This window comes from Acinonyx jubatus, chromosome X (genome assembly GCF_027475565.1).
Source record: "Acinonyx jubatus isolate Ajub_Pintada_27869175 chromosome X, VMU_Ajub_asm_v1.0, whole genome shotgun sequence".
In the NCBI taxonomy this organism is placed as follows: Eukaryota; Metazoa; Chordata; class Mammalia; order Carnivora; family Felidae; genus Acinonyx; species Acinonyx jubatus.
The window spans coordinates 104,204,034-104,225,947 of record NC_069389.1 but is presented as its reverse complement, the minus strand read 5'-3'; the positions used below and the strand labels follow the sequence as shown (position 1 = coordinate 104,225,947).

At 44.0% G+C, this 21,914-nt stretch overlaps 1 protein-coding gene across 1 annotated transcript; it reads right to left on the bottom strand.

The window, feature by feature from the left end:
* Window positions 1–1,096: 1,096 nt before the first annotated feature.
* On the bottom strand, window positions 1,097–20,531 carry UTP14A (UTP14A small subunit processome component). Its single transcript, XM_015079737.3, has 15 exons — window positions 20,007–20,531; window positions 18,894–18,969; window positions 17,603–17,673; window positions 16,361–16,425; window positions 14,844–14,986; window positions 14,392–14,547; window positions 9,456–9,575; window positions 9,263–9,357; window positions 8,531–8,654; window positions 8,371–8,448; window positions 7,493–7,883; window positions 4,991–5,394; window positions 4,027–4,220; window positions 3,798–3,897; window positions 1,097–1,534 (listed from the first exon to the last, which is right to left on the bottom strand). Exons 1-15 carry the CDS (start codon window positions 20,030–20,032, stop codon window positions 1,262–1,264), a joined length of 2,316 nt encoding a protein of 771 aa, XP_014935223.2. The 5' UTR covers window positions 20,033–20,531; the 3' UTR covers window positions 1,097–1,261.
* Window positions 20,532–21,914: the final 1,383 nt, after the last annotated feature.

Sequence of the window (21,914 nt, the reverse complement as noted above, 5' to 3'; positions counted from 1 at the left end):
TTATGGTGTGGCTTTTGGCTTCTAAGTTAGCCTAGGTTCCTACTGCCTACTCAGTCATTAATGTGAAACACCGGATACTCTGCATTCTTTCACACTATAAAATAAAGGCACTGGGATTAGTTACCTTTGAGGTCTAAACATTTTGGAACTGATCTGGAGAGTTGTGTGCTTGGACGACAGGGTCGTGCCGGTTTGGGGGAGGATTGTAAAACCGGTGGAGTTGCAGAACTATTAGCCCAGGGATTCCAAATGTCTGTAAAGTTCCTCAAACTGTATGTAAAATGGTATACATGTGTGTGCATTTTTCTGAGGTGAGTTCATAACTCCCATCAAATTCTCGGAGGGGTCTGTAGACATGCAAAAATTCACCCCCATCTTGCTCTAAAAGGGCAGGGGAGACCCACATCCAAGCTGGGAGGTGTAGCACAGTAGTGGTTATGTCCTTTTGGAATCAGAGAAAGTTTCTCCAATTCCTTGTTAGCAATCTTGTTTGCAGGGACTCTTGCCATGTATGTATTTGTCAACTAAAGACAGGCAGCCTCCTCAGACTTGAGAAGCCCGTGTGAATTGCCATATAGCAGTTGCAGTGAGAGGTTGGTCTTAGGAAGTAAAGGAATAGAGCTTTACTTCTGGAAGCTCTTCTACCTCATCTGTAGGGTAAGGTAAAAACTCACCATCTTAAGAATGGGAAAAGTGCCAACTACTCTAGACGCAACCCCTGCAAGCCTGGAGGCTCTTTCATGGAAAGAAACAATAGTAGTGACTAAAGTTGAAGCCAGCTTCAGCACCACCCTAGGGCCAGTGCAGGACACAATCCCATCGGACGGTTTGTGCATGCTGTATTTAGGTTCAGAGGTTAAGAGTATACAGTATTTACTATCCCTGAGTCTTCCAATTGGTTATTTATAGTGGATTGTATCTGATAATATATTTAAGATCATAGGCTATGGTAACTTCTCTCCACTTTGTTTTAGGACTAACTATATAATCCTTGGTGAGAAAATGAGGCTTCCCTAACAAGTGTGGCTGGAAAAATGCAATGGGGAGCACCCAAAGGTGTCTTGTCTGATGTGTGACAACACAGAATACACTCCAGTTAAATAGATAAAAATGCATTTATTTCTAAAATACAGCTCAACTACACTCACAGTGTGCTAAGCCAGTCTTGGAATTGATCCTGCAGCTTGGAGTAAAACTGGGATAATGGAGGAGCAGTTGGGGCTCCTAGTTCTGGGCACCAAGACATCATTCCTCCAGGAACTCAATCTATAGAGTTTTTCTTCAGCTGTTTTTTGTGACGTACAGTGAGTTGTTTTGGATTTCTCTGTACAACAGAGAGGTCCGACCTTGAGGAAGACCGGTAGCCCACATCCTCTGCTTTTATAGGCTTAATGATGTGCCCTGGCTTGGTGACAACTTTGGGCATAGTAAGCTTTTGGAAGGCCCTCTGGGTGTTCCATGTAGATCCTATAGGGGTCTGGATGGTCCTTTCAAATTGCTGATGGTGGGTAAATGGATATGGAAGCACCCGCACCTGGAAAGGAAGGCAGAGTGACTTGTCACAAGCCAGACCTGGGGTGCAGTTGGTAAACTCTAATGGCAGGTAGTTTGGGGCACAGGCCACAGGTATACATGGCTTCAGTGAGTGAAGCAACTGAGAGGCCAAGGCATCCCAATGCGCCCAATCTAACCTTAGAAGTCCCAATCTGCTTGAGGACATCTGGGAGTGGAGGGGACTAATTGGGACTAGACAGCCCCCAAGGCTTACCCAACGATCTAGGAACTGAAAAACCACCCTGACCCCATTCCTGTAGTGTAGGAACGCTACACTAGCTCCAGGGCTGCTGTTCCTAAGTGGGTCTTCTTATACAATGCTGTGACTGCAAGAAGCATCTGGACATTTGTGGGTCCCTGGGAATGTTGTGGCCCTCCTACCCTCTTCAAGCTCTCAATCTCTTCTCCTTGATAAACAGGATTTATGTTTTAAGGTTTGCCATGAATCCTGAACTATACCAGGCTGTGATGCTCAGTTAGCTTCATCCTCTTTTGGCATCACAGAACGTCAGAGATGGAAGGGCCTAGATAATGGCAAAGGTCATCTTCCTTGGTCCCAGAATTTGGCTTAGAGAGGGGAAGTGATGTATGCAAGTAAATTGCGTAAAATGAGCAGTGAATGAGAACAGAACCCAGGGTTCCTTTCCTTGCCTAGTACTATTCTCCATTCCAAACCTGCTACTTTAGTAGCTTCCAAATGTGCTACTTTAGACATTTAAATAATCCTTAAACACTACCTCTGAGGGCTAGAGAAGAGGGAAAAAAACATGAGAAAAATCAGGAAGTTACGAACAGTAGTCTCTGGAGATATTCAGTGAAACACTCAAGAGAAGCTGAGTACTGCCCGGGGGTCCTGATGGTGGTGAAGGACACAGATGGTCTCTAGGTTGAGGGAATGTCTTATTGGGGTAGATGGCTAGATCTGTGCATGTCATGTAAATCAAGAGAAAAAAAACACGTGGGCAAAATATTCAGTCTTGGGAGGCTTTTCTTTTTTCCTTCAGCTTCAAGCACACTGTATTCTATTGCATGCTGGGACCTGAAGTCTATAGCTTATTAAAAAGATGAGGAAAATCAGGGAGATTCTTGGAAAACTGTCAGTTTCCTGTGACTGTATTTTTTTTTTTTTAAGGCAAGGCTCCTAGCGGGGAGGGGTGATTTTACTGAGGTCCATGCTGCCCTTCCTGGCCTGGTGAAGCATGCTTTTTCTCTCTCATTTATCCCATAATTGCCTGTTCATTGCCTATTTTCTGGTTATAGATCTTCAAGTGGGATTACAGTGGTTACGATTCCATTTCTGCAGGGATTGGTTCGCAAAATAAGATCAGTAGAGTATTGCTGAAACGATAATTTCTTACCTCTCTTTTGTACTTATTAAACAGTTCCCCCTCTTTCTCAGAAGAAAAACTACAACTCATTTCAAGATTGTACTGGCTGGGGACAGATCTCAGGGTCACAGACTTTCAGAAGGAAACATAAAAGTCATGGAGTTCAATCTCATTCCTGAGTCCCCTCTACACATGTTCCCATTCTCCCTCTGGACTGGCAGAAAGCTTTTTCCTTTTTTTTTTTTTTTTTTAAAGTAGGCTCCTTGCCCAACATGGGGCTCAAACTCATGACCCCGACATCAAAACCTGCATGCTCTACCGACTGAGCCAGCCAGGCGCCCCACAAAGTTTCTCCTTGAACTGAATGCATTGCTTTTCCTCTAACTGCTACCTTATGTGACTGCACTCCACATGATGGCCTTCAACGTACTTGCAGACCATGATCATGCTCAAATTTGCTTCTCTTTGGTAAATATCCCTGGTTTGTCATAACACACAATTTTAATTCCATTCGCTGTCCTGAATGAGTACCGGTTTGTCTTCTTTTTCTTAAGATGCAGCTCAAACCTATAGCCTCTCAACATTATCCTGACTATAAAGACAAGTGTGAAGAACAGTAATTCTTAGTTTGGTGAGATCCAATTGCATCAGAATTATCTGGGGTACTAGCTGAAAAACCTGATTTGGGGGCCTCACCACTGCTGCAAAGATTACTGTTTAAGCCTCAACCTCTTGCCAGTCAGAAATTAAAACAGCAGAAATCAATCTGGAATTATTCATCTCAGAGCCAGTCCATGAAAAAGAGAACAGCTTTGATTCTGTGGTCAAGATCACACATCGCTCTTTACCACAGAGTGCTAGAATATTCCTCCCAAGCAAGAGAGTGAGGCAGCAAAGAATTTCTCTCTCCCTCACCTGATGAGCTGCTGCATGAACATTTCGCTTCTCATTGATAATCACATTTGGCAAATTCTTGTCTTTTCTTGGAGGACCCTCAGGGGTTTTAATGAGAAACCTGGAAAGCAGAACAGTGGGATGTCTGACTAAGAGCATTAAAGACTTAGTCAAAAGGGCAGGGAGGACGCAGGAGGGTGAAGTGGGAGAACCTGGTGCACTTCTGACAGGCTTTCTTCCCTGTTCTTACCGGCGTCTTTTCTTGGCACTGGGCTTCAGGCCCACACCACCCCACTCGCCCCAGCCAGGCAGAGTCAGGTCCACGTCCTTTGGCTTACTCGCCTCCACAGCTTCCCTCTTCTCTTTTAAGAAGTCTCTGATGACATCATCTCCAGCAAAAGCTTCCTTTATCATCCGCTTTTGATCTCTCTCCTCTTCATCTTCCTGGGAAGAAATAAGAGTGAGAGCTACAGCTTGCCTGAAGAGCTATGATTCCTGGCAAGAAACGTTTAAATTTTGGGTCGTGACATTCTAGCGCCCCCTAGGGGAAAAGCGCTGAACAATGATGGTCTTGCAGTATAAGTGAATTGGTTAGCCAATCACACTTTGATTTTCTTCTCTCTAGGGTAAATCTCCCTAACTCATTGTCATAGACATAATTTTAAGCTTACAGTAAGGAAGCTGCAGTGTGGAGGAAGGAATGACCTGCGTTAGGAGGAGGAGCTCCAAGTGGCCTGGCTAGAACGTGGGTGTCCTCCGGCTCACATCCCTGAAAAGACGGGCACCAGGCACCAGGGCTCCTCACTGAAGCAGTTTCAATTAGTTAACCAGGGAGTCTTGGACCATTTCAGATCCCAGTGAATAAGAGCAAAACCTTGGCAATAGCTCAACAACTATACCTTTGAGTCATCCTGCCTGGGATCTGAGCAGAGCTTTGAGTGCCTCCCTCTTTCCTCTGAGGGCAGTTTTACAGTCACCCCACGGAGGGTTTGGTGGCTCAGGATTTAAGATGTGGGAATCTCAGCAGCACTCACATATTTGCATCTATTAAACTGTCACTGGGACTGGCCCGGCCCCATATTATTCTGGACCTTTCCACTACTGAAATGTGCCCCCAGCACAACACAACTTCACTGATTCTACTCCTTGTGCAAGGACACTTCCTGCCCCAGTGGTGATCCCCCACAATAGCCCATGCCCCTGGCTCTGCTCACCAGCTCCTCTATTGTCATGGGCACTGCCAAAGACTTCACAGAAGGAGATTTCGTGGTTAGGAGGTTCTGTAGATCAATCATTTGCTCCTTCTTTTTCTTTTCCTTGGGAGCACCAGGATGATTATTTGGGTTCCTCTCCAGCTGCTGCCCTTCTAACACAGACCTGGGAACCTCCTTATTTTGAAAACACCCCTCTTTGCCCAGCTCTTCTAGATTTTCCACAGTCTGTGCTCTCTCCGGCCTGTGCAGCAACAGGGGCTCCTCTTCTTCCTCAGTAGGGTCCTTTCTCTGGACTACCCGAACTGTCCTCGCTGAACTCACTTTCTGCTTCCCAGACTGGTTTTCCTTGTTGAGTTTCTGAGACAGTGCCCTCAATTCGGACAGCACCTCCTGGCTGCTAGAATCTGAGGGAAGAAATGAAACCTGTCAGAAAAGGAGGCTGGAAGTTGCCTTGTCAATGAGCATTTACTGAGCACACTTAACAATGAGCATTTAGGTGCTCCCATTCACAGGGCTACGCATGATGGGGAAGAGACGATTCCATTCACTAGATCTCTTGGAGAGTTCACTAATCATTGCCTGTTAAGTAGCAGGCAATAGAGTTTAGTAGTTAAAGGTGGCACGTTTGGAAGCAGATGTCCTGGGTCCTATTCCCAGCTATGCCAGTGATTCACTGCATAACTGGAACTGTGGCTTCATTGCTGCACACAGTAAACCCTGCTTGGAGAGACGGCCCCAAGTTCAAAATTTTAAAAAAGTCATTTTAACAGGTAGTCTCGGAATGCAACTTCATTGCAATTTATAAAAATGTGATGATTTACTATTTGTAATTTACACTGTCATTTCCTATTTGTAAAAACCAAATCCAGCTTTTTTTTTATCTTTATTTTGTTTTTTACTTTAGAGAGAGAAAAAGAGAGTGAGCACAGGAGTGGGGGAAAGGGGCAGAGGGACAGAGAGAATCCCAAGCAAGCTCCACACTCAGTGCAGAGCCCAATGTGGGGCTCAATCTTACAACTGTGAGATCATGACCTGAGCCAAAAGTGAATCAGACCCTTAACTGACTAAGCCACCCAGGCACCCCCAGCACTGTTTATCTTAAAGCAGCATTTCACACTCTGCTGTGGCCAAGTCAAGTCACTTGGCATTTTCCAGTCACAAGCAACATGTGAGCAATACCACTAGCTTCTGAGAGCCTGGAGGGAAATATGGCAGCGACACACTTCTAAACTCTTTTTTGCACTGACTCGAGTCACCTCCATTCCCAAGTTCATCCTGCTCTCTAGCTTTGGCTTAAAGCCACTCTAAGAAGCTACTTAAATATGGCCTTTGGATACACGTATGTTTATTCCTCAAGGAGCAAGTGTCCTTGCTCATTTTATTTGGGGTCTACAACTTCCTACTATTTTAGGACATGGTTTCCCTGAACCTAAAGGTTTGGGAATGTTCTATTTATCTGTCATCCAAGGAAATCCAAATCCACCTTTCATACCACAAACAAGTGCTCAATACATTTAGCTAGATGACCATCTTTTGAGGCTTAGGACAATACAGCTGCTGTTCTGTGGTCCTATAAGGACTGCCACACAATCTCAGCCTGCAGTGCGGCTTTCCAAAGTCCTCTTGGAAGTGACTGCTTATAACCATTAATCCCAGAACTCTCTGAGAACCCAAAGTAAAGGGCCTGCAACACATTCTAAATGACAGCTCTTTAGAAACAATTTTTTTTTTCATGGAAAAACAGATTCTTGCCATCATCTGAATGCATTATTCTTACAGGAAATAAAATCAGACGCAAGAATTTGTCCAGAAAGCCAAGTGATTTCTGAATGCAGTTTCCTAAGCGGAGTTTCTTGCCAAGACGGGAGCTTTCTGACCTGTCTCAAGGGTGTTAAGGTTGTTAATATAAAATCTCCTTAAGATAACACAAAATATAATATACAAACTGAATCTGAGCATTGGGTGACAATTCTAATTTACCATGTAGTTTGTGGAGTCATTCGTTCCTGTCAAGAAAGTCTCACCCCATATCGGCACATACCAACCAACATTATGAAGTGCTAAAAATGCCACTCCTACTTTACAAACAACAGAAAACTTGGCAGTAATTTGAAGAAATTTCATAATGCCTCAAAATCCACCTGTGTCTGTGGGAATGAACGGCCTCTCAGACTTGCCATCCTACCACAGGCAGTTCTCTTGGGTTTGTTAACTCCTGCCCTTCAAGGATGGGGCAGTTTTTTCTGACAACTATAGGCTCTCAAGAGCAGAAAACATGTCCGAACACACATTGTACAGCCATGCAAATGACTGTGTGTTAAATGCCTTTGAAGAAAAAGAGTTACTATGTATCAATCTTCTCTTCAGGGACCCATGGCATTCTGTGGAAGGTACCCAGGGCCTAATCACTGTGCAGCACGTGTGCGTGGACACTTTTCCTCTCGCAGCCCGCCCACGGCACTAGCCCTGGGCAGTTCTCCATTTTAGTCCACCATAACTCACCTTTTGGCTCTTGTCTGCTCCCCGGCTCGGTGTCCTGGTTGAGCTCAGCCTTTTTCCTACGTGATCGCCTTTCCTCAAATTCGTTCAGCAAAATTTCTTCCTCTGCCCCTGGTCTTTCCTCTTCCTCACTTTCAGGAGTCTCATGGGCCACAGGCTCTGGAAGTTGCTCAGGGTCCTGGATTCTGGCCTCTTTTGTGCCGCTGGAGTGATTCCTGAGCATCCAGGGGTTCGGTCCATCTGCATCCATCTGGATCTCATTCACTGCATCAGGGACAAGGAGTTCACCCTCTTCCTCCACATCTCCCTCCTCTTCCTCACTCTCAGAGGCTGCCTGGAGTTTCTGCGTCAGTTCTTTGTTCCTGGCCAATTGTTCCTGCATAGCCTGGCGAGCCTGGAGGAAGGAGTCACAACACGAGTACCTTGTCATTAAGTGACTGCAACAACACCTCTCCTGGTCCATTTCTTAAAGCTGCCTCCTCTCAATTTGACTTAAGTGTTTCTTACCGATGCCTCTTTAAACTGCACCTATACCACTGTGTTAATGGCTATGGAATCAAATGGGAGACAAAGTCTTTGTCCTCAAGGAAATCAACATATAAAACAAGGTAAAAAAACAAAACAAAACAAAACCACAATGCTCCTCTACCCTTTAACTGGACTTGCCTTCAATGCTGTTTCCCTTTCATCTCTCCTTTTCCACCTTATTTCTGGTTCTTTTCCTCTCTGCCTTAGAGATTTTCTGATGCCTTTTCAGAATCCTGCTTTTCCATTCTTCCTCAGGGCTCTTCCCCAACTCTGCTTCTGCTAGCATCCTTATGGACTGATTTTCCTTTCTGTCCTCCAATTCCATTTCTTCTCTCACCCTGACGGTCTCTTACCTCCAGGTCGTATTTGGCCATAATTGCCTTTGACTTTGCCCATTTCCCACTGTTCTGGTGCTTAAGGCTCATTCGCTCCTGGAAAGAAAGGGTACAGTGAGATCCTTACCACTTTTGGGGGAAAGCCGGTTCAAGGGGTAGGGGCAAGAGGCAGCCTCACCATCATTCTGGCCTTTTCGATTTTTTCCAATTCTTCCAGTGCTGCAGTAGGATTCTCCTTCTGCAGCTTCTCAAACTCTTTTAGGGCTTTCTTGGCCTTTCCTTTCTTCAGAACCTTATGATACCTACAGGGTAAGAGGGCAGAGACTCAGCTGAAACACTGATGCCACACACAGAAGTGTTCCCGCTCCCCAAGGAGTTTCCCTGTGCAGGGGCTAGAATGGACATCACAGATCTGGCTGACTATAGGGAACCAGTTTGGGACCTGAGAGGACTGGCAAGCCTCTCAGTCCCTGCAGCCCCCAGGGGCACACCTCTGCAGAGCAAAGAGTCCCCTCTGCTTCTAGAGCACAAGGCAAGAGTAGAAGAAGTTCCAAAGAGGCAAAAAGGCAGGAAAGAAGCCCTACTGGCCTCAACAGCTGTAGAATTCAGAGCTCATTCTGCAGAACCACTCCGTGATGTCCTGGAAGGGAGAGAAAGTAATTGAACAGTCCTCTTTTTAGCAAGACCAAGACTGAAAGGCAAAGCCAGAGGAGAGGGCACTACCAAAGCAGGCAAAACTATGAGGTTCAACTGAGAAGAAAAAAAAAAAAAAAACCCCAGTCATTCCTATTTGGGACCTCTTCTATATGACCCCAGTTACTAGGTCAAAGGTTCTTTCCTAAGGACCCATGATTAGCCGCTTTACTTTCTTTCAGGGAATCCACGGCGAGTTCAATAGGGGCCTCCTTACTTTTTGCTCTTGATTTTCTTTTCTCTTCGAGCCCTGGCCTCATAGTAGGACTGCAGGGCCCGGGCCCTCTGAAGCTCTGCTCGGCGCATCTTAGCCTATAATGAATGACATTTACAGTGACTCCTGGGCTTGAGGGCAAATGCTGGAAGGAACAGAACAAGTCTGGGCGTATAATAGGGCCTATTACACTTACCTCTTCCAGGCTCATGGCTTTGAGAGAGGCCTTTTCCACAGGAGTCAGTAAAGGATCTGTCACTGGCTGCTTGTTCTTATGGAGGAGGTTAAAAACTTCCTGCTCCAGGGGAGTCCTTGCCTTAAGGAGGTAACATAACATTCGCAGTCTTAAACCATGCTCCTAGTCTCTCTGTTTACAATCCTACGACCATCCTACAACCCAACACATTAATATAATGCGAATCACTAACTGGAAAGGATTGGCTGTTACAGCAAGAGAAGGGGTTCCAGTCTCACTGTTCAGCTGTGTAGGATAAAGCCTTATTTTCTTCCAATTTAAGACAACGTCAGCAACTGGATTCTGAGCCTACTCTTTAATATTACTGAAGGGATCACTCTGTTCAGATTACCAAAATATGTAAAACAGAATACCATCCATTTAAGCATCAAAGCAGGATGCCTTTAAGGTAAATGCTGGTAGGACAGAAGAACAGCAGTACCAAATTGTCAGTTTTGATAGTGGCAAAACAAAATGGTCCCTGTATATTTGAAGCATGTGTGCGTATTACTGTATAGTTAGGAATCTAAGACTCCTATAAGCCTCCCTTAAAGAATATTTCTAGAAGAAAGGGGAGGTTAGGTCTTAGCTCCCTGACAGTTCAAATTTAACTCTAGCCATTTTCTAACTTTGGCTCCAATTCCTTAGTTTACAGTTAACTTTGCATTCTAGGTAGTCTCTACATATGAATGAATGGACTCTAAACCAGTTACTCCATATGTCAACAAAAGATGCTGTTTACTGCTTGACTGATACTGTGTAGGTGGCTAAAATAATCAGGCCAATTGTGCCACGGTCCACTTTGGCAAGGCACAAAGACAGCCGTAGGCAACAGAGCCAGTTTCTAACCTTGTGCATATATTATATGTGGTTTTCTTCAACAGCCATATACATCATGGTCGGCATTAAACTTACAAATTTCTGGACAAATGCATAAACACACATCATCACACGTTACACGGTGCTATTGATTTAACCATAAACCTATTCTACTGAATAGTAAAGGTGCATGTTCTTTCATTTTTAGTATTTGCCAGTAGTGATCAATCACAGGCTACAAAGTGATTTATAATACAATGTTGTAATCTCCTTCCAATTCAATTTTGCAAACATTTATTGATTGGAGCTACATTCCGGGCACTTGTGCAGGGCACTAGGAATACACAAATAAGATCATTCCTGTCCTCATAGAGCTCACAGCCTTTCGGAGGGAAGAGACGCATGTACCATTAGCAATGTAATCGGTTACATGGTAGTTATATGATAGGAGTAATCAAAAAAGGAAGTGAAGAATTTATTTTGATTAGGAGGTGGGTTGGGCTTGGGGAAGGACTTTTTGAATTAGGCTTTGAGGCATTAAGTACAACTCTGTAAAGGTAGGGGGATCAAATGGAGATGAGGGTAAATAAAAACATATCTATGGAAAAGAGAGATATGCAAGGGAAAATGTGTAGTCCAGGGTAACCAAGACGCTAGGTCCTTCTGTCTTGTTCTATAAATAGAGAGCCTTTTGAAGGACTTTAAGTGGGAGAGTGACACTAAGTTTTGTTTTGGAAAGAAAATTCTGGTGACTGTGTAAGGGGTTATGTGTGAAGTGCCCAATGATGGGCGAAAATGAAAATCAGAGGAGGAACCAGGGGTCTGAGAGCCACTGCGGACAGAGTTTACAGGAGCAGCACACCACTGTGGGCTGGGAAGGGGCAGCAGTAAAAGGGAGGAAGAGGAAGAGGAATCAAATGGCTCAGGTTTCCAACCCGAGGGACTGGGGTAGGGAGTTATGCCAATGACTGACTTACAGAATGAAGGTCGCAGCTCAGGGTTTGGGAGTCTGGGGAAGGAAAATGCCAAGATGACTTTGTTTTGTGTGAAGTTTAAGGTGCATATGGGAGACCCAGGTGAGGCCTACTGGCCACATGGAATATGGGACTGGAGCTCAGAAGGTGTTGAGAGTGACCTGAAGCATACACAGGTGACAGCCAAAAGCCATGGAATTTATAGAGCAATAATAAGAACTAACAGTCGGATACATAAAAAATAATCAGGAGTATGTCACCACAGGAGCCAAAGGAGGAGAGCTTTTTTTCTTTTTTTTTTTTTTTAACCAATGTGATGTGTCAACAGTGTCAAATAGGCTGAAGACTCAAAGGGCTTGGGATCTGGCGATTCAGAGGCCTCTCACTAATGCCCTCGAGAAGAGTCAGTGGGGTAGTCGGGAAAAAGGTGGGAGAACGCAGGAAGCAGTGGAGACCAGCTCTTCCCAAAGCATGTGCCTCACCAGCTAACAAGATTTATTTTTTTAAGGTGCAAAATGAAACTTACTTGATTTTTGTTTGTACACTCTGGACTAGAGTAGGTCAGAGGGGTTTCTTTAGTGTCTTCTCATAACCTTTAAAAGGCTAGTATATATCATGAGCTGCTAATCTCCAGCAGGGGCACGCAACATTTTCTAGCAATGGAACCCTACCTTTTTGAGGGCATACTGAAAAACTAAACTTTTGAGAACACTTTGGGTAATGCTAGTGTAGGCTGCTAGAGGGTGGAAGTTACCTTACATCATTTCTAGCACTTCGCAGTTTACAAATGCTTTCTCATGCATTATCCCATTTAAATCTTCTTGGAGTGAAATGGAATTTTAGGAAGCTGGGCCAAATGATAGTGTAGACTTTTTGGATCCTTAATCTCCAGAGTCCTTGGTACTTTGCACTCTCTAAGCTGTAAGAAGACAGCACAGCTGCTAGCCAGAAAGCAACCTCTGACCAAGCGTTTCCTTATTGCTGTGTGCCATTCTGGCCTAATTTCTTCAAAACGAATCTTCCAATAAATGGTACAGTAGATTCATGTACAGCATGTGGGGGCACTCCACTCAGTCTTGCACAGGGAGTTTCTGGAAAGCAGAGGCTGTGCCATTCTTAGTGCAAGCTACTCCTCCACCATCTCATGTTTAATAACCAGCCAGGCATTTTCCAGCTATCTCTAAGATCACACTGTCATTGTCATTTGCAGAACAATGCATAGTAGTGCACTACTTTTGTGATTAAAAAAAAAACAACAAAAAAAAAACCAAGGTGGGGCGCCTGGGTGGCTCAGTTGGTTAAGTGTCCAACTCTTGATTTCAACTTGATTTCAGGTCATGATCTCGCAGTTTTGGGTTCGAGCCCTGCATCAGGCTCTTCTCTGACAGCGTGGACCTGCTTGGGATCCTCTCTCTCTGCCCCTCTCTGCTTGTGCATGCACGTGCACTCTCTCTCAAAATAGACACTGAAAAACGTGTGTGTGTGTATAAATATATATATATATATACATATATAAATTTAAAAAACAAGGTAAACACGAATATAGCAAACTCTTAGGTTAACAACAAAAAACTTATAAAATGGTTACTTCTAAGTGAGTACAGGGGTAAAAACCATGGATGGGGGATAGGGGTAGGGTCCGACTTTTCACTCTGTATCTTCTATACTTTTTATTTTTGAATCCTGCAAATTGTTATTACCTCTTATTTTTTTCCTAAAGTCTCCCTTCTATCCCGCAGCCACACTTTAAACCTGATCTCTTTTTCATGTGGAAAAGGAAGCATCCTAGAAAGAGAATGGTAGTGACTTCAACAACAATATGAGAAACAGAGCTTATCCCCGTAATAAGCAACAACTTGCTCAATGTTTAGCTATGGCAGCAAGCCATGTTTACTTTGATTAGCTTTAATTAGCTCAACTTCCCGACACATAGAACACTATTATTTCTGGATTCTTAGAAAGCAGAGAAGAAAACATAAACAGGGCATCTATCCACGTTTTGGGCACTGCTGTTTTTGACTATTCCTACTTAAAACAAAATGCCCCATTATAGACTCCATAACCAACAGTGTATTGGAAAAGAAAGTAATTGTACCGAAATTGTTCACAGAATAAAAGTTGAGACTTTGGGGACCAACATAGGATTACCAACGAGGCCATAACTACTGTTCCACCCCCAGTCCCATCATTTACTACTGCTATCATTTCATAAAGAAAAGCTATTTCAACACTATTAAAATGGAAAGGATAACTTCATAATAAAGAAGAGCTGCTAAACTTACATCTGCTACTCTCACCATTATTCTTTTGCTTCAGACGCATAAAAAATTTGCCAAAGATCAGTGTTTGGACAACCCAGCTCTAAGATATCTTTTTTATTTTCTGCAGCTTGATCATAATGAGTTATTTGCTAAGATTCTTGTCATTATTCACAATACGTTACATTTTATTGTGGGATTCCTTTACAAGCAAACTTTGGTTCTACTGCTCATACATAGTCCTACCAAGGCTCATTAATGCTGCTGAGCTCCTGATTTCCTGATTTTCCCCAGGTCAGAATGTGGCTTTAAAAGCTTTCTAGAGGCACCTGGGTGGCTCAGTTGGTTAAACGTCTGACTCTTGATCTTGGCTCAGGTCATGCTTTCACGGCTCATGAGTTCAAGCCCCGCATCAGGCTCTGCACTGACAATGTGGAACCTGCTTGGGATTCTCTCTCTCCGCCCGTCACCCTGCACATGTGCTTGCTCTCACTCTCTGTCTCTCAAAATAAATAAATAAACTTAAAAAAATTTAAAAAAAAAAAACCTTTTTTAAAACTGGGGTGTGAAAAAGAAAACATCATGTTCCCTTGCTACCGGCAATCACGTTTTCACACAAAAACATGAAAATAACCACATGCTGTGTGCTACAAATGGCTGAAGGGTGACTACAGAGCTATTCTGACTATTCTGTGACTGACAATGAGTCCTACTACCCCCCTCCCCTTTCCTTGCCTGTGACACGAAGAGACCGCAGCTGGGATTTTGGCCTATGAGGCCCCAGTCACATGGATGGCAGGCAGTGCACCCTCACCCGCCCAGGTGCAGCTCCTTGTGTGCGCTCACCTTCCAGCTGCTGAGCACATGTTCGATGGGAGCGAAGGCTGACTGCTCTTTCTTCAGGGGAAAAACCAGCTGCTCTGCTTGCCGGTTCTTCACAATGATGGGATCCCATTTGGAGAGGGCTTGTGAGGTTTTATTGAATGCCACTTCTCTGTGGATCTGAAGCAAAGTACACAAAAGGAAAGAGCCATGAAATTAAGCGTTGAACTCAAAGGACCAGCAGAGAATTAGGAGCCAATGTTTCTTAGCCTAAGAAACAGTCAGCATGCTAGAGACTAGCTCTTGCTTACTCCTCAGGATGCATTTTCCCCGAGATTTGTTTTAATCTTTTCTGTGGCAATCACGATTTGCCCTCCCCCCATTTGTCAGGCTTTTCCCCTCCTTCCCTTCTTACCCTATTTTTCCTTGTCAGTCCAATTTCTTCCCCTTAATGGACCACTTTCTCTATAACTCACCCGCTCAACCTCTTCTTTGTTAAGAGGTAACTCCACAGTCTTCTTTGATTTGACTCTATTCAGTTGCTTTTTCACAGCAGCCAATGAGGATGAAGTTTTAACAGGCCCAAGTAGATCTGAAAGGACTAGCTTTTCTCCTGATCCTGCAGAAAGGCCAAACTTTCTGGTCAGACCGAGAAAGGAGGCAAAAATCTCAATATACCATAGGGAGATGCCTCCATAGAAAATGCTGGTAGGCAGGCAGATGTGCAGGGAAGCAGGAAGAATTCTCTTTAACTGCCAGCCATAGTGACACCATCATTCTACATTCCCATATGTGTTAGAGGATGGAAGAGAGGAGAAAATGATTTATTTTAAAGTCATTTGCTTTTCTCTTGGTCATTCTGCTTCCACTTCTGCCTCACTGCCCTTCATTCTTCACACAGCAGCCAGTTAGATTTTCAAACTGTAAATCACGGCAGGTCAGGATTCTGCTGAAAATCCTCCAGTGGCTCCCTTTGATATTTGGAATTACATCATTCTAAAGGACACGGCCCAGCCAAACTGAAGCAGCCAGTCAGTCACTTCACCGTCTCCCCAGTTGCTCTCCCCCTAGCATGGTAAACCCCAGGAAGCGGGTCTCCTGTCTTATTCTTCATAGTAGCCCCAGTATCTACACTGCCTTGAAACTAATACATAGTAGAAACATATTAAGTATTTGTTGAATGAATAAGATTGAAGAATACATTGTTATTTGTTCTGAGGGGTTACATTAGTGGTTACTAGAAGCACAGAACTCATTAGAGCTGCCTAAACTGTGGATATGGTGATAAGGCATCTAGACTTGGTATCAGGTTAAAATCCCAACTCTGCAATTTACCAGATGACTCATTCACATTAGGGGAGGTATTACTTGCCCACCCAAGGGATGAAAATTGGTTCTGGAGGCAGGAGAGTGGTGAAAAAAAAATCTTAGATATTTTCAAGTTTTGTGTTCCTCTAAAGCTCAAGCCTATTCACCAAAATCTTATTCCTTAGTATTTGATTTCCTTGTTGTGGGAGTGGGGATGGGAGTGGGGAGGGAGGGAGGGAGGCAATCAAAAACAAATGTCCAAAAAAAGGTTTCTCAGGGAACAATAAAGGAAATGGGTTGAGAAACACTATAGTAGGTGAAGGCCCTTGAGTAAGTAACTTGATTTCTCTGAACTCTGGCAGATTATCTGCCTGTCCCAACTCAAAGTACTGTAAGAACTGAAATAAAAATGAAACCATGAAGCATCTGTCTTCATTCATGTCCCTATACCCTAGAGGTAGCTCATCAGTGGGAGACCTTGACTGTAGCCTTTAGGGCTTTCTTCTAGAATTGGAAGAAACTGAAGGGGATCTGACTACCTATATTCACCCACTCACAGGTAAGTATTTATGGTATGATCCATTAACCACATCAAAAACAGTTCCAGGCGGTGGGGGTGAAGCGACCATGATGCTTTTGTAACTCAACAAGCTCCATATACTGATTACTTCCTTTGTTAACTTACCTTCAGAAGTGACATTGAACTCTGAAACCTTCAGACTAGCCTCAGATCTCTCAGCCAATTTCCACCTGAAATTAGGCAAAGCAGAATATAGTAGGAATGAACACATTTTTCTGGAGAACAAACACTTCTCTCTTCAAAGAAGGCTTTGGTTTCATGTATTTCTGTTTTAGAATCAGGTTTTGTCACAAAGAAACCAGGAAATCTGTTCCTATCCTGGACTACGTAGTCTAACCATCTCTTTTTTGTTTTTTAACGTTTTATTTATTTTTGAGACAGGGAGAGACAGAGCATGAACAGGGGAGGGTCAGAGAGAGGGAGACACAGAATCTGAAACAGGCTCCAGGCTCTGAGCTGTCAGCACAGAGCCCGACGTGGGGCTCGAACTCACGCACCGTGAGATCATGACCTGAGCCGAAGTTGGCCGCTTAACCGACTGAGCCATCCAGGCGCCCCACCATCTCTTTTTTTAAGTAGGTTCCACGATCAATGTGGGACTTGAACTCATGACCCTGGAATCAAAAATCAGATGCCCTACCAACTGAGCCAGCCAGGTGCCCCTAACCATCTCTTAGTGTAGACTCAGCCCTTCAAAAACACAAGGCAATATTACATAGGCATAATGGAAAAGGTACTGGGACTTGGATTCAAACACACCTGGATCTGAATCCTGGACCTGTCACTTATGAGGAAAGTGACTTTGGGGCAAGTCAATTACCTTCTCTAATGGCAATAAGTAGTGCCTAGTCAATGCTTCAAAAGACTGTAAGTTTGGATTAAGAATTAAAATGCGCAAAGGCCTAACACAATAACCACTAATAATTACATCACAGTTACTGTATGCTGGGCATTGGCTTAAGATCTTTACATTTATTAACTCATTTAAATGTCATGATGGCCCTCTGATGTAGGTAATATTATTAATCTTATTTTCTATTTGAAGAGTTGAGGTGTAGAGAGGATAAAAATTTGCCTACACGGTCTGTCTTCAAAGTATGTGCTCTTAATAATGATGCTGACACTTGTGTCTTCATTGTCTTAGGCACTCAATAAATTTTTTTTTTTTTTACTTTTTATGTAATCTCTACACCCAACATGGGGCTCAAACCTACAACCTTGAGATCAAGATTCACATGCTCTACTGACTGAGCCAGCCAGGCGCCCCAGTACTCAGTAAATGTTAGCTGCAGATCTGTCTCATGGAAGCAGCTAATTATAGCCTGTCCAAACAGATGGGAATGTTACCTATTGTTTCCATCAAGGGAACTGATTGCTTCCAGAAGCTTTTGATGCTTTCTCTCTCCATCAATGTCCTCCTAGAGACAGTAAAGGAAAAACCATCAGAACAATAATGAAAAGGAAAAGACAGCATGGAAATTGAGGCCCATATAAAATTTTTTGCTATTTTGGTCAGTGGAGAACTGGGGAATCAGGTGAGGTCTAGTGTGCAGGCATTCAAGCTGAAACAAAGAAGTGCTTCAAAAGCCAGACTCCCTCATTATGAGGACCACAGTGCCTAGTGATCTGTAGCTAATGTCATGCTTCTGTCTTAATCAGTCTTGAGAAGAAAAGTGCTATGAGAATGTTTCTGTATGGAATATATAGTATGATCTGACACAGAAACATTAATGTCAAAAACCCCCACAATGTAAGTAGTTTTGTCAAGAGAATAGACAGAATTCCTATAGAATCTGTTGGAGAGTCAGCTTAACTATGCGTATTTTAGTCAGACACAGTCTGTTACGTATGATGGTTTGACATGATTTTTTGACGTTATGATGGCGAGAAAGTGACACACATTCAGTAGAAACTGTATTTCAAATTTAAATTTTGATCTTTTCCAGGCTAGCAATATGTGATATGATTCTTGGGATGCTGGCTGGTGGCAGCGAGCTGCACCTCCTGGTCAACCACATGATCATAGGGGTAAATAACTAATACGCTTAGAACCATTCTGTACCCATACAACCATTCTACTTTTTATTTTCAGTAGTCAAGGAATTACATAAGATATTCCACACATTTATTATAAAACAGACTTTGTGTTAGAGGATTTTGCCCAATTGTAGATTAATGTAAGTGTTCAGAGCAAATTTAAGGTAGATTAAACTAAGCTATGATGTTCAGTAGTTAGGTGCATTGAATGTATTTTCCACTTATGATATTTTCAATCTATGATGGGTTTATCAGGATGTAATCCCATCTTAAGTGGAGGAAGATTCGTAATTACATAACTCTATAAAAATGCAAACTTGGGAAATACGGAACTCATATAATGAAGATCATGTGTTTTGTTCTTATACACTCAACTATACTTAGGCAACTTGGAAACAGTGTATCTTATAGTCTTTCAATTTCCATAGCACTTAATACAGTAACTTATACATGAGATACTATATTACTTTGTAACTTATTTGCAACACCATAACAAATATAAACAATGTTGCCATAATTTTTCTTTCCAGGAAAGTGCTGTATATCCTAATTGCCAGGCAGAAGGGGTACCAGAGAAGGCAGTATAGTAGTTGCCACCCACCTCATCTTCACTGGGGCTCAAGGGATAGTCTTTGGGCAAATCCTCTAATTCTTCCTGTTGGCTTAAAGCCAGAAGGCTGTTAAAGGAGACAAAAGAGAAATATTATCAATTGAAATAACTTCTATTAAAACAATCTCAAGAACATAACTTCAGTTTTTAAGCACAGAACAGCCCTGTTCCCTGGAAGAGGCACAAACCAAACAGCATGGGCATCTTTGGAAATTTGTCAAGACATTAAATTTAGCCTGAAGTCAGGCATCAACCCCAAGGGGTGAGCACTGGGTGGTGATACCCCTATAGAAGTGCATGAAATGAAAAAGAGGTAACCCTCTTCAGTGATTGGTATTGCATTTTCCACGGGCATCCGGGAGGCTGTAAAAATGTCAGACTCTAGGTAAGGTGACAGAAGACACTGTTTCTGACCCTTGAGGCAAGGCAGTTTCACCATTAATATTCCTAAGCATCCTCCACACGGAAGACACCTTTATAGGTGCAACTTACTCAAAAGTGACAAGTTGATCACTTGTTCCCAGAAATGGGGAAAGAGGGAATTGGACGAAAGCAGCCAAGTAAGCTATTTTCCCTGGGGCTTCCTCGGCAAAGTAGACGCTTAACTAAGGAGACTGGTACCCTGAACCAAATTACAGACTCTATTAGTACCTAACAGTATATATCAATCTTTACAAGGCAACCTTTACTAAACGGATTATATTTAGTGACACTATGGGGGGGAATGAAGCATCAGAGGAGAAAATGACTCCTATCAGCAAAGGTTCCCAGAATAAGGGGTATTTATAACGCAGGCACTCCCCGTGCCCCAGCGGTAGCAGCAGAAAAAGGAGTCACGTGACGAGTAAAGTACAACAAATTAGCTGGACAGGGACAGGCCACATCAGGACCAACAGGGATGAGGCTAAAAAGCTGCGGAGCGGAGGGAGCGAATTAAATGAAATTAAAAGGACTTTTCACGGATGCTATCGCGAAAATCGTAATGAATGGTGAGGTCTTGGAAGAGGAACAACTGTTGTCTGTTAAAAGCTCCCACTTAGCAGAAGCCGGGGAACCTGACCCCCAACGACACCCACAACCCCCGCTCCAGTCTTCACCCCTCACCTTTCCGCAACCCCGGCCGCGCTCATCTCGGTACCCTGTCTCTCTCTCACATGGACCAGGAGCGGAAGCCGAAAGAAAAGCAATTTCCGTGCCGGCCGCAAAGCAATTTCTGCTTCCGCCAATCACGCGCTGCGCGTCGCGTCACTTCCGCTCCACCCCAAGGCGTGCGGGGAACCGGAGACGCCTGGGGGGGGGCCTGCGGGAAACGGGGAGGCTGGAGAGGAAAGCCTGTCACCGGGCGGAGCTTTGCCTCCTGTCCCGTCCCCCGCCCGCCGTCCTCTCCGGCGACCGCCGGTGTCCGCGCTCGGGTTCCTGCTTCCCGCACGGTCCAAGGTGGATGAGCTTAGGGCGAGGGCGCTGCGCTGCCTGGGACCGGCTGAGCCTTGGTTGTCGCCACCTGATCCGAAAGGAAAGGCTCCATCGCCCACCCGTGTTCCGCAGCGTCCTGCGAGCCCGCCGCCGGGCAGCTCGAGGCTTTATCGAGGGCCCGTGAGGTTTCCAGTATGTGCTAGGTCCCGGAGATTGAGCGGTGGACGGAGCAAGTTTCCTCCCCTGCTAAGGAAACGCCCTTTCGTCTCGTGCCCCCTTGTAATTGCAGCTCCAGGTTCCTCCTTCCCTGCGTAACGAAGGTTCCTCCAAGAATCGGCTGGACCGGTGGCTGCAACTTCCTCACCTCCTGTCAACTATTAAGAATTTTTTAAATAAAAAAGTAGAAAAGTCGTATGCGAAAACATTCTTGCTGTCTATTTTAAGCCACTTCCATTTTGCTTTCACCCCACTAGTACACTGAAACCGCTCTGAACAAGATTGTCACACCCTAGGTTGCTAAATAAAATGGTGACTTCTCAGTCTTTGTCTTCCCAGAACGTTGTGTGGTATTTGATACTGTTGGTTTCTTTTCTTACTCATATTCAGTTCATGTTTTTGACCATTTACCATGTGCCAGGCCTCTAGGCTCGAGGGTACATTGGTGCACAAAACAGACATGTTCCATGGCTTCACAGGACTGACTTTCTAGTGGCATTTAAGATAAATTTGTCGTTGTTGAAATTCCTTCCTGGGCTTGCATGACACGGCTCTCTCCTAGCATCTTAGCTTTGTGGCCACCTCTGTCAGTCTTCTCTGCTGGATACTTTTTCTGTACTTATTCCCTAAATGATGATGGCTCTGCTCTCCCCAGGCTCTGCTCTCAGCCTGTCTATTCTACATGCTCTCCTTAAGCCTTTAACACTTCTATCAGAACTCTAAAATCTCTATCTCTAGCTCAGATTTCATTCTTGCTCCAGTCTAGCTCCAGACTACTATCTCTGATTGCCTCCTGGCAGTCCTTTTGTCCCAAAGACACATCAAACATGAGGTGTCCAATAATTTCTATCTTTTCCACCAGAGTTCCATATTTGGCACCATCCCTTACTAGTTGGTCAAGTCAGAAGTCAGAGTCATCTTTGATTCCTCTCTATGCTTCATAGCTGCTCCTCACATTGGATTTACATTCCCAATCTCCCTCTTGAACCTTTCCATCATCATCCATTACACCCTTGCAATTTCAAGCCTGTGGTACTGCCATAAACTGCTAAAGGGGAACATTATAGCATATTGATGAAGAGCATGAGCTATGAACTGGACTCTCTGGGTTTTCTTTAACTTTATTTGTTTGAGAGATATGCAGCATGCGTGGGGGAGGGGCAGAGAGAGAGTGAGAGCCAGAGACTCCCAAGCAGAATCCCAAGCAGATTCTGTGCTGCCTGTACAGAGCCCGATCCCAGGAACCTCAAGATCATGACCTGAGCCAGAATGAACTGCTGGACGCCTAACTGGCTGAGCCACCTAGGCGCCCCTGGACTCTCTGGGTTTTAATCTTATCTCTACCACTTACTACCTTTGTAATTCTTGAATGAGTCACTTCTC

Bases quoted from the DNA above. Each gene is read 5' to 3' on its own strand.
- UTP14A (XM_015079737.3), bottom strand. From the start codon at position 20,032: ATGAGCGCGGCCGGGGTTGCGGAAAG. The intron at 14,548-14,843 runs GTGAGTTATAGA...ACTTTGCTTCAG, and splicing joins ACAAAGAAGAGGTTGAGCGG to ATCCACAGAGAAGTGGCATT. The intron at 7,884-8,370 runs GTAAGAGACCGT...TCCTTCCTCCAG, and splicing joins TGGCCAAATACGACCTGGAG to GCTCGCCAGGCTATGCAGGA.